Source organism: Halictus rubicundus, chromosome 16 (assembly GCF_050948215.1).
Source record: "Halictus rubicundus isolate RS-2024b chromosome 16, iyHalRubi1_principal, whole genome shotgun sequence".
In the NCBI taxonomy this organism is placed as follows: Eukaryota; Metazoa; Arthropoda; class Insecta; order Hymenoptera; family Halictidae; genus Halictus; species Halictus rubicundus.
Genome location: NC_135164.1, coordinates 2705596 through 2721106, shown reverse-complemented (window position 1 = coordinate 2721106; position 15511 = coordinate 2705596). Strand labels below are relative to the sequence as shown.

The following is a 15511-nucleotide window of genomic DNA, read 5'->3' as shown; positions in this document are numbered from 1 at the left end:
AAGCGAAACGAGCAAGTCGACGATACGGACGAAGACGGTGAGAAAGTTCGGGATGAAAGAAGAAAGTGGACCCGATGAAAAACGTATTTCTGAAGGAAAAAGAAACTTTAGAAGCAGTAAATAAAATATCAAATAATCTTATTCTGTACTTCTTCTAACTACAGCTCAACTGAAAAATATAGATTCTCTGTAATAATTTTGAAAAATCTAACATTACTCGGACTGGTGGAATGAAGGGTGTATTCAACAATGTAACAGTTCTCATTTAGATTGTTTGTAAAATACATATGTTGAGAGTTGCTGGTAGTACTTACTGGTCTGGTACAGGTCATAGGCCAACAATTGGAAATTGGCGATTGGTGATCAACCCGACGCATCAGGATGCACGGCCATTCGAAAATTATCCACGTGTTACGAACTCTATCGCATCAATCCCACTCAATAAACGCGACGAGCGATCGCTTTGCCGTCCTGCATCCGAATAATTTCACGTTCATTAAGTAGACCGTGAGCCGAGCGTGTTGCGATACACTTCCAAATGTATCGTTTCGCATTGTAAACGCCATTTCTCCGTAATTACACGATTTTCGTTACTAATTACCTCGATGTTCTTACAGTCTCGATAATACGAAACGTATTATAAAGTAGAGAGAACAAATGTTAATTCGTAAGGCACTAATTGGAAAAGATTTAAAACATGGACAAATATAAATAAAGTAGGTAATTACGAACAAAGAATCGAAGAGAGTAATGGTGCACAGGATGAGAGAGATGTGGCCATCAAACTTTCGAAACTATTAAACCATAAAACAATACATTGCTTCTACGCGAAACGGAAGAAGACCGTGATTGTCTGAGTTATGAAACTTCAAACTAGAAATGCGCAACGAAATGCAAAAAAAAAGAACACGGGAATATCCACAATTGAGGGGGTCATGAATAGTAACATGTACAAACACAGCGACTTTTTTTCAGGAAATACGATATACGCGCAGCTAAGCTTTTTTTTTTTTATTTATTTGGAAAATATTTCGCGCACAGAATACAATTGTCAAAACGAAACATTTATCGCAAGCAAACTGGAGAGCCTTGCACTAAATTGAACGCGTGCGTTTTGTTTTGTCAAAGGGGAAAAAATGTAAAATTTCGAAATCGGTGGAAACATATTTACACAACTCGGCTGTGTATAACGAATAAAAAGCTTGTCCGGCGCGTGAAGCACGCAAGCAAGAAAACACGTTGCATTTTCCGTTGCAAGCTTCGTTTCAAATAACGCAAGTAACCTCATTCACCGACGAGAAAACTGGGTGAGTTTTTAATTACGATTACTTACGAAAACGATATTGTAGGAGGGTTAAGCCAGCAAGATGCTCTTTTCGGTGAAACTTTACCTCGGGAAACCAGAAATTTTTAACTTTTTCTAATGCAATCCTATAGATTTTGGTGAGAAAATTCCGAAAATCCAAGTTTCAATCTTAGGAGAACACTGGTTGAAAAGTTATGTATAAATACGTGCGATTTTTAGCGTTTTTGACAGGTCAGGGCGCCATTATGTTGGTACATAGTCGCGTGTCGCTTAACAAGCGACCCCATCTCTCTTTTAATATTAATTCCCTGTTCGATATTTCGCGAAGAATGACGTTATGAACGAACCGGACAACAATCGATGCATTCAAACAACGTATCGGTGACGCACCAATATAGTTTACGCAATTCCCTTCCCGATGGGTATGAATAATCCCCACTTTATCAGTAGTGTGCACAACGAGTTTGCACAGTTTTAGTCATGAATATGCGTTAAAATCGAAACGGATATCGGAGAAGCGTTTAAGCTTGCTGATTTCGATTCGAGCAGCGGCAGATTTCGTGTCCGAGTAACGTTCCGACACAAGAAGCGTAATTAATTAACCAGCGAACTACGGAGATTCCAGAGATACGAACAGAATGATTTAAGACGTTACACAGTCTGGACGTTTATTATACTTTGATACACATACTATTCTACTGATTACTTCTTAAAACCGGGGCGTTTCGCGGCTATTAGCGTGCTGAACCAAAGTAATGCGCGAGAACTCGAGACAGCGAGCGAGAGGCGAAACAAAAGCTCGGTTTCGGGGGGACGAACCGTGACAGCATCAGAAGCGAGAAGATTACGGCTGTTAAGGGGGCCGGCAGGCGTTTGGCCTTGGCTGTGCCTTTTTTTCTAGACATTTTACGTCTTAAATAAGTAAGTAATCAATTAAAAATGCATACCACCGTGTTTGTACGTGTCTTTGCTACGTCTATCCAGAGCCTTTTTCTCGATACGAACACTAAATCTCTCGAAATTAAGAGAATCTCTCAGCGGCAACCATGTTGTGACGTCATACTTGTTTCAGAAAGCGAGTTTTCTGCCGAATATTACAAATTACTCCACGACGAGGTAGAAATTCGCAATTTGGGCTCTGGACAGACGTAGATTGGACTTTTAGGAAACACAAGTGACCACTTTTAACACTTTGAACGCCAAACTAGAAACTCCAAAAATTCCATAAAATCAAAGTAAGTTATTTAATGAAATAAAAATTGCAAACAATTAAATGTATGATACTGAGTAATCCTCAAACTTTCTTGCATGTTACAGATCCTAATCAAGTTCAGTACAATGAATATATCAACGTAAAAATTCATTTTAAAACCTGCACAAATAATTCAGTCAGCCACATATGGGTGACGTGGCATTCAACGTGTTAAACTGTTCATTGCAATATTGAAGCGTCAATTTGTTAAGATTTTGACCCTTGCAAGGTCATATACGTATATTGCAGAGAGATTCTCTTCATTTCGAGAGATTTAGTGTTCGTATCGAAAAAAGGTTCTGGACAGACGTAGCAAAGACATGTGCAAACACGGTGGTATGCATTTTTAATTGATTACTTACTTATTTAAGAGGTGAAATGTCTAGAAAAAAAGGCACAGCGTAACATAGCGTGACAGTCAAGGCCAAATGCCTGCCGGCCCCCTTAAGGAGAGGGCCCGCGTTAAATTCAAAGATCAGACGGAGCCGATTATGGCTGCGAACGGGCCCAATATCGCGGAACGCGAAGGCCGGGGAATTTACGCGCGAGCAGATACGCGGATTGTCCGTGCTTTCGAATATCCCGGCCGAAAGACGAGCCCCCGGGTCTGAACAATAGGTAAATGCACTTCCGCGAAGCGCGGGACGTTAAACTGTTGCCAAGCTGCGCGACTCGTTGAATCGGGAGTCGGGAAACAGCCAGCGGAATGGAGTGGAAATGTAAAAGCTTGGGAAACGAGCTACTCCCCTGTTCGGCAAGTTTCCACCCTAAAAAGAACGCGAGGAAGCCAAACGGCCAGAATGGAAGGGAGCCTCTCGCAGCAACATGCTAAGAATACGTTGTCTTCCTCGTTCCCAGCCCCGACGATGTCCCGCTTCGTTTAGCGGAATATTAGACCGATTATGCGTGTCTGCACAAAGAAATACGGCGGAGGGTCGACGAGGTACTAACAAGAGTCGTTGTCAAAGTAACACCCTTTCCTTTCGGTAAAAGCTTGTATAACACATTTCTTTTTCTTTTTTGTTTTAATATGTGTATACTCACACTCCGTCAAAAAAGGCTGCACAGGTCCTCTTTTTCGATCAACTGTGATCAAATATTTCATTATTCCGGGAGGAACGAATATATATGGTTTGCTGTATCTCAATTTTTGGAGCTACTTTCAGCCCCCGGACACGAACGCCGGTCGCTGAAAACGTACACGTGATTTTCTGGAAAATTAGTGCGATTTATGCCCAGTGAAAAAAGTGTTTAACTTAGTTTCATTAATTTTTCTGAAACTCTTTGAACATTACAGGTTAAATTATTTCGAACACGGGCATGAAACGTAATTTATAATACGGTATACTATAAAAAGCTCCGTAAAATGCTCAACCAGACAAAAAAAAATAAATAATTGTATTGATCTACTGACTTTTGGACCATCCTGTACGTAGAAAAGTACGTAGAATCATCGAATCTGTAGACGAATAGAAAAATTGAAATTAATTTAGACTGACAGGACACGTAATCAGGCGAATGACAAAGTGCCACGGATTGTACGTCAACTATAGTCCCGTTGACTTGCTCCAAAGGGAGTTCATGGTTCGGAGAAGTCCAAAAAGGCGCAAAGGGAAAAAAGACGGGGCTATTGATAAACAGCGTGAAACGATTTTTTAGTCGCGTTTGTTCCGCGTCATCGATGACAGCGGACAGAGACGAATAAAATGCGGTCAAGAGCACTGCAAACGAAAACGATCGATACCGCTGCAAAAAAAAAACGAAACATTCCAAGATAAAATAATTCTTTTCGAAAAGCGTGGAAAACGAAATCATTACGCGCTGTACGCAGAGACAGCGCGCATTATTTATGGTGGTTGATTTACAAGCGAAACGTGAAATTATGCGAAACTTGTTTTCCTTTTAGCGGCGGCGATGAGTTATGGCTACGAGGGTACCATTTCGCAACAAAACGCGCCTAGAACCGCGTTCCCCAGGGATGTACCAGTTCATTTTTAATGGCCGAACAAACACAGTAAGCGTGAAATCATGAGACACGGAAAAATCAAACAGCAAGACAAAATTCCGCGGCGAAATTCAGTTTCGCTAACATTTCCATTCGGAGAAATTCTTTGGAAACAGGAAAACCGAGAAACGCTTGGAATGTCTGCTCACGTTACCGACCGCCGGTAACATGTATATGACCTTGACAACCTATTTCAAGGTCATAGGAATCGGCGAGAAATCGCTGAAGCATTGTATGATTAGTCAAACATATTTCGTGGATTTGAAGTGTAAAGCAAAAATTGGTGAACTGTTACCCTAAGCTGTTTTATGCTCCCTACGAGGGTTAACCCTTTGCACTCGAAGCGATTTTAACTCCAAAACGAAACACTTCTTCCCACCTAGAATATTGCCCTTCTATATATTTTTTTCATATTATACATACGAAAATGGTGAAATTTATTTGTACAATACAGAAATGTTTAGTAGTTTATTAAAAACAAACAAATTTAATAATGGAAAAAATATTTCGAATAATGATACAGCAATTTTTAGTGGTGCCGTCCAGTCACCATTCGAGTGCTAAGGGTTAAATCGATATGGAGGAATCGCGTAAAACTCGGCAACAAAGGCGGGACAATTCGTTGTGTTCGTCGGGTGTGCACATAGAAGAAAGTTGTAATTGCAATTAGAAATCAAAGGATTAACTTTAGAACAGTTGTTGCAACAGTTTCGCAATCACTCGGAAACGCTTCGGCGAATGATCCTCGATGTTGGCCGCATCGGGGGAGGTTTGTTTCCGCGACGAAAGAAAGAAAGAAAATACAATGCTCCGGCCTTTTCGATGCCCTCGCGTTTACTTTAAAGTTCTCTCTCTCTCTCTCTCTCTCTCTCTCTCTCTCTCTCTCTCTCTCTCTCTCTCTCCTTTTTGCATTTCAGCCCCATTCCAGGCGACCTCGATCCGCGCAAAATGGCCCGGCGACGTCTACCAGCCACCGGGGGCGATTTATAGAGATGGCGGCTACTTTTCAAACCATTGAACGGCTGGATGGGGGCAGGACGGTAAGCCGGCCAATCATAATTTCCGTCAGTCCGATTGCGCCAATTATAATAAGAATTTATGAACGTTTCGACTGTCTGCCCCGTTACTATCGATAAAGTGTCATCCGCGAGGTGGCGCGACTCGCGGCGCACTTCTTCATTATCTGTCTCCGTTTCGCTTGTCCTATACCTAGCGCGTCCTTCGTTTATCGAATATACGACGGATTTACGAGGGTAATTACGTGTTTCCTCCCCGTTGGCTATCCGTCGCTTCCGCGAAATCCCTCTCTGTTTTCGTTATTCCCCCTATTCCATCTCTATCCGTTGCCCGCGGCGCGGAGCGGCGCGCGGCGTCTTCCTCGGGCAAAGTTTGCCCGAGTTTTTGGTACCGTACACAAAAGTGTTCGGTCGACTTTCGTGGTTAGGGGATGATTCGATAGTTTCTCCGTGGCCTCCGTGCTCGGAAGGAATGGTATAGCAAGCGGTAGTGCTGCGAACGGGACCATTCTATAGCGTCCATTTCCATTACGTGGCCCGATTTGTTTCGAGGGATTTATTAAGAAATTTCACGAGGACCTCAACCCTCATACGCTCTTCAGAAATAGTTGTATGAAAGATATAAATTTATACCCGATCAAGTTCCACTTATTTACGAACGGGACCATTCTACAGCGTCCATTTCCATTACGTGGCCCGATTTGTTTCGAGGGATTTATTAAGAAATTTCACGAGGACCTCAACCCTCATACGATCTTTAGAAATAGTTGTATGAAAGATATAAATTTATACCCGATCAAGTTCCACTTATTTACGAACGGTACCATTCTACAGCGTCCATTTCCATTACGTGGCCCGATTTGTTTCGAGGGATTTATTAAGAAATTTCACGAGGACCTCAACCCTCATACGCTCTTCAGAAATAGTTGTATGAAAGATATAAATTTATACCTGATCAAGTTCCACTTATTTCGTGGAACACGTTTTCTACTCGACTGAAACGGAAACGTTTATCTTCTTATTGTTGCAGCAGAATTCTAGGCAACTATGAAACGCGGTATCTTTCGCGGTTGAAGGTAAACCGTGCTATTTTTCGCATCAAAGTACCGAAATGTGCTACTTCTCACCGCGAAAAAAGCGTAACATGCTATTCTTGCCGGACACAAATGAAAATACACTACTTTTCGAGATCTAAATCGAAACACTATGTTTTTCGCGGGCAGAAAGAGCAGAATGTTATCCTTCGTAAGACAAATGTGCTACTTTTCGTAACGCGTGTGGATTTTACTCATATCCGTAAAACCAACATTTTTATAACATTTGCATTCTCGCGCCTGTACGCTCTATGCTGAACACTCGGTGTACAGCAAGAGGAAATGATGAAATTTTAGATTTTTAGCCACATTGTTACTGGATTCGTCGATTTTCAAAAACCGATTGATTTGGATGAACTTTTAATCGTGTGTATTAAAAAGTCTAAGGATTTTCTTGTCGATAAGCTCAACGTACATTTTCCTCCGATTGTGGAACTTGTAAACTGGTTTCTTTAAGACTCTGTATTTGCATAAACAATCTGCGGCGCAAGCACAGAGTAATTATCATTTGCGCCGAGTTACCAAAGGGAGATTGCTGGCCCTTCTCGAACGTTATACCGCACGAAACTCGGGATACAGACAAAGAACATTTATCCATTCCTGAAATTCCCTGAGAAACAAAGAACCTTTAAAGCAGTTAACGGCTAATTGCAGGAGCGAAGTTTCTTACACCACATCGTTAAACCGTTTTGCATAATCATTTCCAGAAATGTTCTATCTGTTCCGGTTCTCGAATAGTTAGCGATCGGTTATCCATTATTCATCGATCCACACGGCAGATCCAGTGGCGGGTTTAACCGCTTGGGGCCCCGGGATACCACAGCTATTATAGTAAAAATATGGTATACCCATATTTTTTGTTAATAAGTTTACTATAGTTTTCTTGCAACTTCTGATTCCAACTTGAATTCGAGGCCCCCAAAATTTTCACCGTTTGGGGCCCCGAGATGCCACAGGTATTCTAGTAAAAATATGGTACATCCATATTTTTTGTTAATAAGTTTACAAGAATTTTCTTTTCATTTTTTCTAACTTGAGTTCGAGGGCCCTTAAACTTTGCACCGCTCGGGGCCTCCGCTCGACTTGAGCCGCCACTGGATGGATCGTTATCGCGTAACCGGCCGACCTGGGAAAGTAAAGAACGTCATTTGTAAAGAGGTTGATCGATACTCGAAACGCGTACAGCCTCTTTCCGTTCTACCTTTTAACGGTCGCAAGAAATCTGTATTGTATACCATTAAATCTAATCCGACTGCGGTTGCGGGAACCGTGTTCTCCGTCTGTCGCCTGGGATTAGCGCAACCAGACTTTGATTTCGCTGCAACACCTACCGCGTTTACCTATACACACAACAGGTATGCGTATGCGCTGAATGAATAACGAGTAAACACATCGGAGAAATGCGTTCGATATCGAACCAACGATGTACAGGCTGTGTCACACGCGGTCGTAATTTCAATGGCAGATACGTTGCTTTGAAATAAGATCAAATTTGTACAGGGTGTTCGTGACAACCGAAAAAGGGAGAGAAGGGCAGCTTCTTCCTCCACCTCCCCTGCTTTATCTCCAGAACACAGTCGCCAGATCAAGACTCGTTCCCCCACTCTAATTTCCCCTTCTACCGCGCGCTAATCCCCACGCTTCCTCCGCGGCCCGGTCACGTGACGCGTTTCGCCTCCATCCTGCACGCTCCGCACGGTACTGGCAGAGAGGGGGTAACTTTTTCCCCTCGATTCGTGCTCCCTCCCCTCATCCGGCAACACTGCTCGAGAGCCGGGGAACGCTATTTCTCTCATAGGATACCAGTCGAATGGTGCGAGACGCTTGGTAGGCTTTGAATTAATTACTTAAAGCAGGATTAGAATTTTCAAACACGATTTTCCCGAAAACATCACGTTCCAGATTTAGTTAATCATAAGTACATAATAAGATCTTGCCAGATCTAGCAGTTTCTGTAGGGTACTATGGGAAGGTTGCCAAACGCGCACCAGTCGGCTAATTCGATCGTTGTGATTTATTGTATGCAACATCTAGCGACGAATCTAATATTTATAATCGGTTGTTTCTACAATGAAACCGTATTTTTCTGCTCTCGAAATTGAATTGAAAAAATAAGGTGGAGCAACTTTTACGAACGAAATAATAAATAATATTATTTTGAAGTAAGCCTCGTATTTCCTTGTATAACAGATGGAAAGCATTTTCAATCAATCGCAAATGTTCTGTAAACTGTGCCACAAGTGTGCAAATGCGATATAGTGCTTTCTGGGGCGTTCCACACGGTAAACAGCTCGAAACCATATTTGTACCTAAATTGACTGTATAATCGAGCGAGGGAACGGTGTAATAAACAAGTTCAAAGAAACGCAGCAATTTGCTGCGCAAAGAAATTCACTTCCGAGTTGTTACACAAATATCATGCTCCGATATTGCGTACTTCGATGAGTTCCGTCGGAGTCGCTAACCGGTTCGTTTAAAAGAAGATTCCCGTGAACGATCGGCGCCGAACGACGGACGCGAAAGGCTTTATGCAAGAGACTGCGCGCGCGGCGCGAACGCTGAATGGGCCTTTAATTAGCGGAATTATCAGAAAACACGTTATCGTTTCTATGAATGCCTTCAAGCGCAGTTTCAAACAAATTCTTGTCCCATCGGGGAACTTTAACAAGGTTCCCTTGGAAGCATCGGTGTCTTTGAAGAGTTTTGATCTGCACTCCCACTATGCGAACGTGTTCGCATAAGTTGCACTCTTCCGTTAAGACATTGATTGCCACGCCTCTGTATCTTATTTCGCACACTCGATGCATCTTTCTGCTTAATTTATCTGGACTGCGGTTTGTAACGAAGATAAGTAGAGTAAAGGGCCCAATCACTGTGTCCTATATCAATTATACTTATTTCTAAAGCATTACGAATATTGAGAAAGAAATATTAGGTTGGCAAGAAAGTAATTTCGGTTTTCACTAATAGATGACTTTATGTTTTGTTTGATTGACTTCTGTTAACGTTGCATTTGTTTTCTTTCTGACATTTCATAACTGCATCTTTTAGGTTACTTTTGAAGCCAATTACACGTAATTCTGATTAAAATTGTTACTTCTGTGTCAATTTGAACATGGAGTGCAAAAACGAACATTATAGGCACATATTGCTTTTTTATTTCCGTAGAGGTAAAAAAGCTACCGAGGCTTACAAAGATATATGTGAAGTTTATGGTGTGGATTGCTTAACAGAACGCACGTGCCAGAATAGGTTTAAAAAATTCCGTTCTGGAAATTTCTCACTTGAAGACGACCAACGTTCTGGTCGATCATCTGAAGTTGATGATGACCAAATGAAAGCCATTATTGAATCCGATCGTCATATAACTGTCCGAGAGATTGCAGACAGGTTAAATGTCTCGCATACGACTATAGAATATCGTTTAAAAAGTCTCGGAATCGTTAAGAAGCTCGATATTTGGGTTCCACACGAATTGAAAGAAATTCACTTAACGCAACGCATCAACATATGCGATATGCATCTCAAACGAAATGAAATCGACCCTTTTCTGAAGCGAATCATCACTGGTGATGAGAAATGGGTTGTTCGCAATAACACAACTCGAAAACGATCATGGTCCGAGCGTGATGAATCAGCCCAAACCACGCCGAAAGCTGAATTGCACCAAAAGAAGATCATGTTGTCAGTTTGGTGGGATTACAAAGGTGTTGTGTATTTTGAGCTTCTCCCAAGGAACCAAACCATTCGTTCAGATGTTTATTGCCGACAACTAACAAAACTGGACATAGCAATCGAAGAAAAACGGCCAGAATTGGCAAATCGCAAAGGAATCGTGTTCCACCATGATAACGCTAGGCCACACACATCTTTGGTAACACGTGAAAAGTTATTGGAGCTTGGTTGGGAAGTGATGTCACATCCACCATATAGCCCTGACATTGCACCATCAGATTATCATTTATTCCGAAGTTTACAAAACTCTTTGAATGGTAAAACTTTCACTAATGATGATGGTCTGAAATCGCACTTGGATCAGTTTTTCACCGAAAAGGATCAGAAGTTTTATGAGCGCGGAATTATGAAGCTACCAGAAAGATGGCAAAAGATCATAGAACGAAATGGAAAATATTTTATTGATTAAAATTCACTGCTTTGATAAAAAATTGGATTTTATTTCACCTAAAAATACCGAAATTGCTTTCTTGCCAACCTAATATATAACATCTAATAACTGATTTTAATAGATATCTGGTACTGGGGGGCACTCTGTGATTTCTTAGAAATTTTAATATTGTTAATTTAGGAATTAGTATTTTTCTTAGGAATTAGTTTTTTTCTTTACATCGAAAAAAATTGCAGGAGAAACGTTGTGTTACAGGAGCACGTTGGGGATCGTTGATGGGTTAGGTATCAAGAAAATGGGATGTCCTTAAGTGAATCTTGGCGTGTTGCGTATTCTGTTCGCATTGTTCGACGAATGTTTCGACAGAGACTAATGAGTTATCGGATAGTGAGAATCCGGCTTAATATGACGCGGAGATATTCGCCTAAGGATTGCCGTGTGTCGCCCCGAAACGAGACATTTCTAACTAATATCCGGCGAGATGCCGCGCCGGTGTCACAGACGTTCGCATAGCGAGGACTACAGCTTTAACTTCATTAAGCGATTATGCTATATTACCGTTATGGTTCGCCTAGATTTGAGGAAACGATAGTTCGAGTTACTCGCGATTAACCGGAGACATCTGATAAGACAAACTTGTGTCAACAATGTCGGAGATTTCCCACATTGTTGTTTTTCGTTAATTGCAACTTTGGAAGACTAGAAATATGAACTAAAATTCAAGAACTACGTTTAGGTTAGTGGTATAGTATAGTTGGTGGTTATAATGACCGAGAAGCCGGCCGCCCGGTGCTCTTAGCATCGGGAGATTATTAGTTGTAGAAGTAACATTTTCTATTTTCGAGAAATACTATCATCGATGACTCGCCGCTGAGTAAGATTTACGTCATAAATGGTAATTACGAAATCATTGAGGAGTAACGCGGAGCAACAGGTTGAGTAGTTTAACGCATCAAGTAACACTGTGAACGTTTGCTTATAGCACTTTCCTCAAAGGAGAAGAATGCATGAGCGCACGGCGTTTAAATCATTCTAACGCGTTTTGTTCTATTAATAACGCAACAATACGCCGTGATTAAAGAACGGAAAGACTCTTGTACTTACAATGACTTCATCGTGAACGTTTCTCTTAAGAAACGCAATTTATTCGCTGCAATTATTTCCCGATTTGAATATTTTTACCATTAGTGTACATTATCTTGAATATAATTTAAGATAACGGGAGATGGACGCTATTACAAAGTGTCTTTTTTACATGTAATTACTGGAACATACATGTTACTTTTGTTATTAAAAGTGTTGTAAAGAATCACAATACCTACTGAGAATGCGCAGAAATGTCGAAGGTTAAACTTCACTTTGCCAACCCAGAAATTTTTAACATTTTTTCATGTAATTCTGTAGATCTCGACGAGAAAGTGTCAAAAATCGAAGCTTTGGTGCGAGGAGTTGGCTGGTTCGAAAGTTAGGCGTTTTTAAATTGAAGCGATTCCAAGCGGTTTGTTAGAGTACAGCAAACGTTGAAATAGTTGTGAACGGCAGCGTAGCTATTGCGAGAGCGAAACACAGCGTCTGCAGAACCATTTATAGAGGCGTGGAGATAAAAAAAAAGAATGCGTGGGATTTAATGATGTTAACTAGGTCAGATTTCCAAACGGAGCTCAGGAGTGTTAACGAATTGCTCCGCGACAGAGACGGAAGACTTTAAACGCGAAAACTTCTTTACGATGAAATTTTAAGAACGGCATAAAACGCTGGTATGTAGCGGTCCGATTAAAATTCATAGGATTTTACAATTCACTCTCGTCTGTCTTCCTGGCAAAAAAAGAAAGAAAAAATCGAGCAGAATTCACTCTCCAAGAAAATATGGAAATTGTAACTGAACTACCACTGCTGGTACTCTACGCTTTCGGACAGAAATATATTTTCTATAGAAATGAATACAATGAATTTTATAGAAACAGTTCTAACGTTACCAAAAAATGTCGTTCGTTTTGTGTGTCGCAGGACGACAAGTTAGGCTTCTTTACAAGGAAAAATGTACTACAATATACCGCAATATCAACGAAGCTCTGACCTAAAAATTTATTGCTAATACGACGACCGCCGTTCTGCCTAGAAGCTACTGATTTATCATTTTCTATTTTGTACAATGGAGGCAGTATCGTCTCGTTTCGGGAAGATCCCGCTTCAATCAATGTCAGTGACAGCCCGGTGATGAAGTAACACTGAATAGAGTAAAATTTATTACAGTTTCAACGTCCCCTTCACCGAAATTATTAATGATTTGACTACCAGATTTTATCTTCTGCAACCTACCAACATGTAATAAACGAGCAACTTTGCAATTCCCGTCTGAACGATAGTTTTTATAATTCCACATTATATTCGGAAAATCATGCGCGGAATAATCGTATTAAGAGTTCGAATGACCTACGTCGGAAATTATTCTATCGTTAAATGTGGATTTCGTGTAATAACATAACTAAAGATTAACATTTATAATTTATTCATCTAATAACCACATTTGCATTGTAAAATGTTCTCGTTTTTATTTGATCTCATTATTTCTTACTAGCTCGAGGCTACAGTATGCTGCTGTGAAATATTATCAAACTAATCTACCACCACCATAACGCTACAGTACTTTCGAAACGTTAATTTCTAGTAAACCACTGAAAAGTTTAATTATAAATTTTACCAACGTGTACAATGATTTGAAAATAATTATATAGGCACAGTAATTGGGTCCCTTACCTTACTTTTAAAAAAACTCTAGAATTGCATAAAAATCCAGAGAATCTGTTTTTCTATTTCATTCTGCTTTTAGCGTGCGTGTCGCGCATCATTTGCCGGTATAGTTAATGACCCCGCATTCGAATGTAGTAATATAATTTAAAGCATTAACACGTTAACCGTCCAGTCAATTACGAGCATTGTGCAGAGGGTTGGAAGCGTAATCACTGTAACAAATTTAAACCTTTCAGTCTTTGTTTCATTAAATAAATTACTCCAATTTTGTGGAATTTTCGCGATCGCTGGTTAGCGTTCGTCGTTTTGTTTGGCAATATTGTAATTCGACTATGCTCGAAATGAATTTATTCGATCGTAAAATCTCCCGAGCATCAAGTTAATCTCTCTGAACCGGATGCCGCTGTTTATTAATGCGTTTACATTTTTCTGCGACGTTGTTACTCGAGAAGAAGCACTGCGTGAACCTAGTGTCAACAACACTGATCAATGAAACGGGCGAATTCGATAATGCGGGTTAATTAACCAGTTAGCTGTTGCGACCTCTTCGAAAAACGTGTACCTAAGTTGCGTCGCAAAAATTAACCGCTGTTTGAATTATAGCTGTTTTGTCGAGTATACTCGTCATGACACGAAATATTGCCATTTCCTCATGACGAGTATACTCGTCAAACACAGTTAACCGGTTAAGTCGCAGAGAAGAAAGGAGTCGGAAGCTCACCCAAATGGTCAGCCCACGCGGCCGGTCGGCCCAGCAAGAAGAGCAGAAGGATGGTCAGCATGATGGCGCGGGTCACAGGGCCTCGAAGACGGGAACGATTATCGTCTTGGCATCCGGTGCACCCGTGGCGCAGCGCTGCTCAGTCAACGCAACACAGGCACCTGCACATCACCCGCGCTTTGTCACCGGCGCGCGAGTACCAAATCGAGCAAAACACTTTCGCGAGGCACAGCACAGAGGGACACGCTGTGAGACAGAGAGTTGCGAGGAATCACACCTCCTGGGACACGCGTGAATTCGTCAAAGTCAGATACCCGGCGCCGAGTGTATCGTCGGTCCGTTTCCCCGCGACACGCATATTAGATCAACGCCGGCCGATGTTCACGGCGTCACCTCCGACCTCCCACTCTATCTCCTTGGTATCCCTGTCGCTCGGCAGCAATCGGCTCGGTTTTTCCCGCTCAGGCTAGCCGCGAACAACGTAAGCGAGAACGCATCGCGACCACTGGAAATGTTGTGTCGCCCACTATGACGACGACGACGAGGACGACGACGACGTTTGACACTGTCACCTGCCGGACACTAACCACGTGGTCCCGCGATCTAATCAGATCGGCACTCGCGCAAGAGCACCGCTATCCATCGGTGCTCGGCAGCGTTCCGTCGATCGACGGAAATTGAAAATATCCGGACGAACGATCGCTGCTTCCTCCCTCGTCGCTGACGATCATCGACACCGGGCGGAAGGCTGCTCTACGGAACGATTATTCGAACGATTAGGACAAACGCACGAAGTACACCGATGACAGTTGCGCCACCGTCGTCGATACACCGGCGGCCCTGTCGTTCTCGCGATCGATCGATCGGCAAACTGACACCTACGGTGAACTTCCCGTGGGCGATACACTCTCGGAGCAAGACGCGTCGACACTTCGAAGAGGGTCGAAAAGGGAAACACCGGGGGGAACAACACCACATGCATTCGGTTCGACGTTCGGCGCGCGACTGACGCTCGGCACGATTTCAAACTGGGCGAACCGTGTGACGTCAGAGCTCCGAGCACCCGCGCGCCACCCACCAACCAATCCGTGGAAAGCCGCCGGGACGACGGTCTCTCTCGATTCGCCCCGAAAGCCGGGCGACTTCGACGACACGATGATCATGACCTCGTGAATCTTGGCCGCGCGAACCACCAAACGCCCGGTTCGGCCTCTGTCTTATTAGCGTTTCTTTTTTGCCC

At 42.2% G+C, this 15511-nt stretch overlaps 1 protein-coding gene across 3 annotated transcripts in view; it reads right to left on the bottom strand.

Moving 5' to 3' along the window:
• The window catches only part of LOC143362102 (uncharacterized), a 333420-nt gene extending 319019 nt beyond the window's left edge, over positions 1 to 14401 (bottom strand). For 2 of the 3 annotated variants that reach the window (XM_076801951.1, XM_076801953.1), the window contains exon 1: positions 14272 to 14399. In XM_076801951.1, the coding sequence (XP_076658066.1) occupies positions 14272 to 14332 (61 nt within the window). In that variant the 5' untranslated portion in view covers positions 14333 to 14399. Of the gene's footprint in view, positions 1 to 14271 lie in introns of all 3 variants that reach the window. The other variant, XM_076801952.1, reaches the window with a different exon arrangement.
• Positions 14402 to 15511: the final 1110 nt, after the last annotated feature.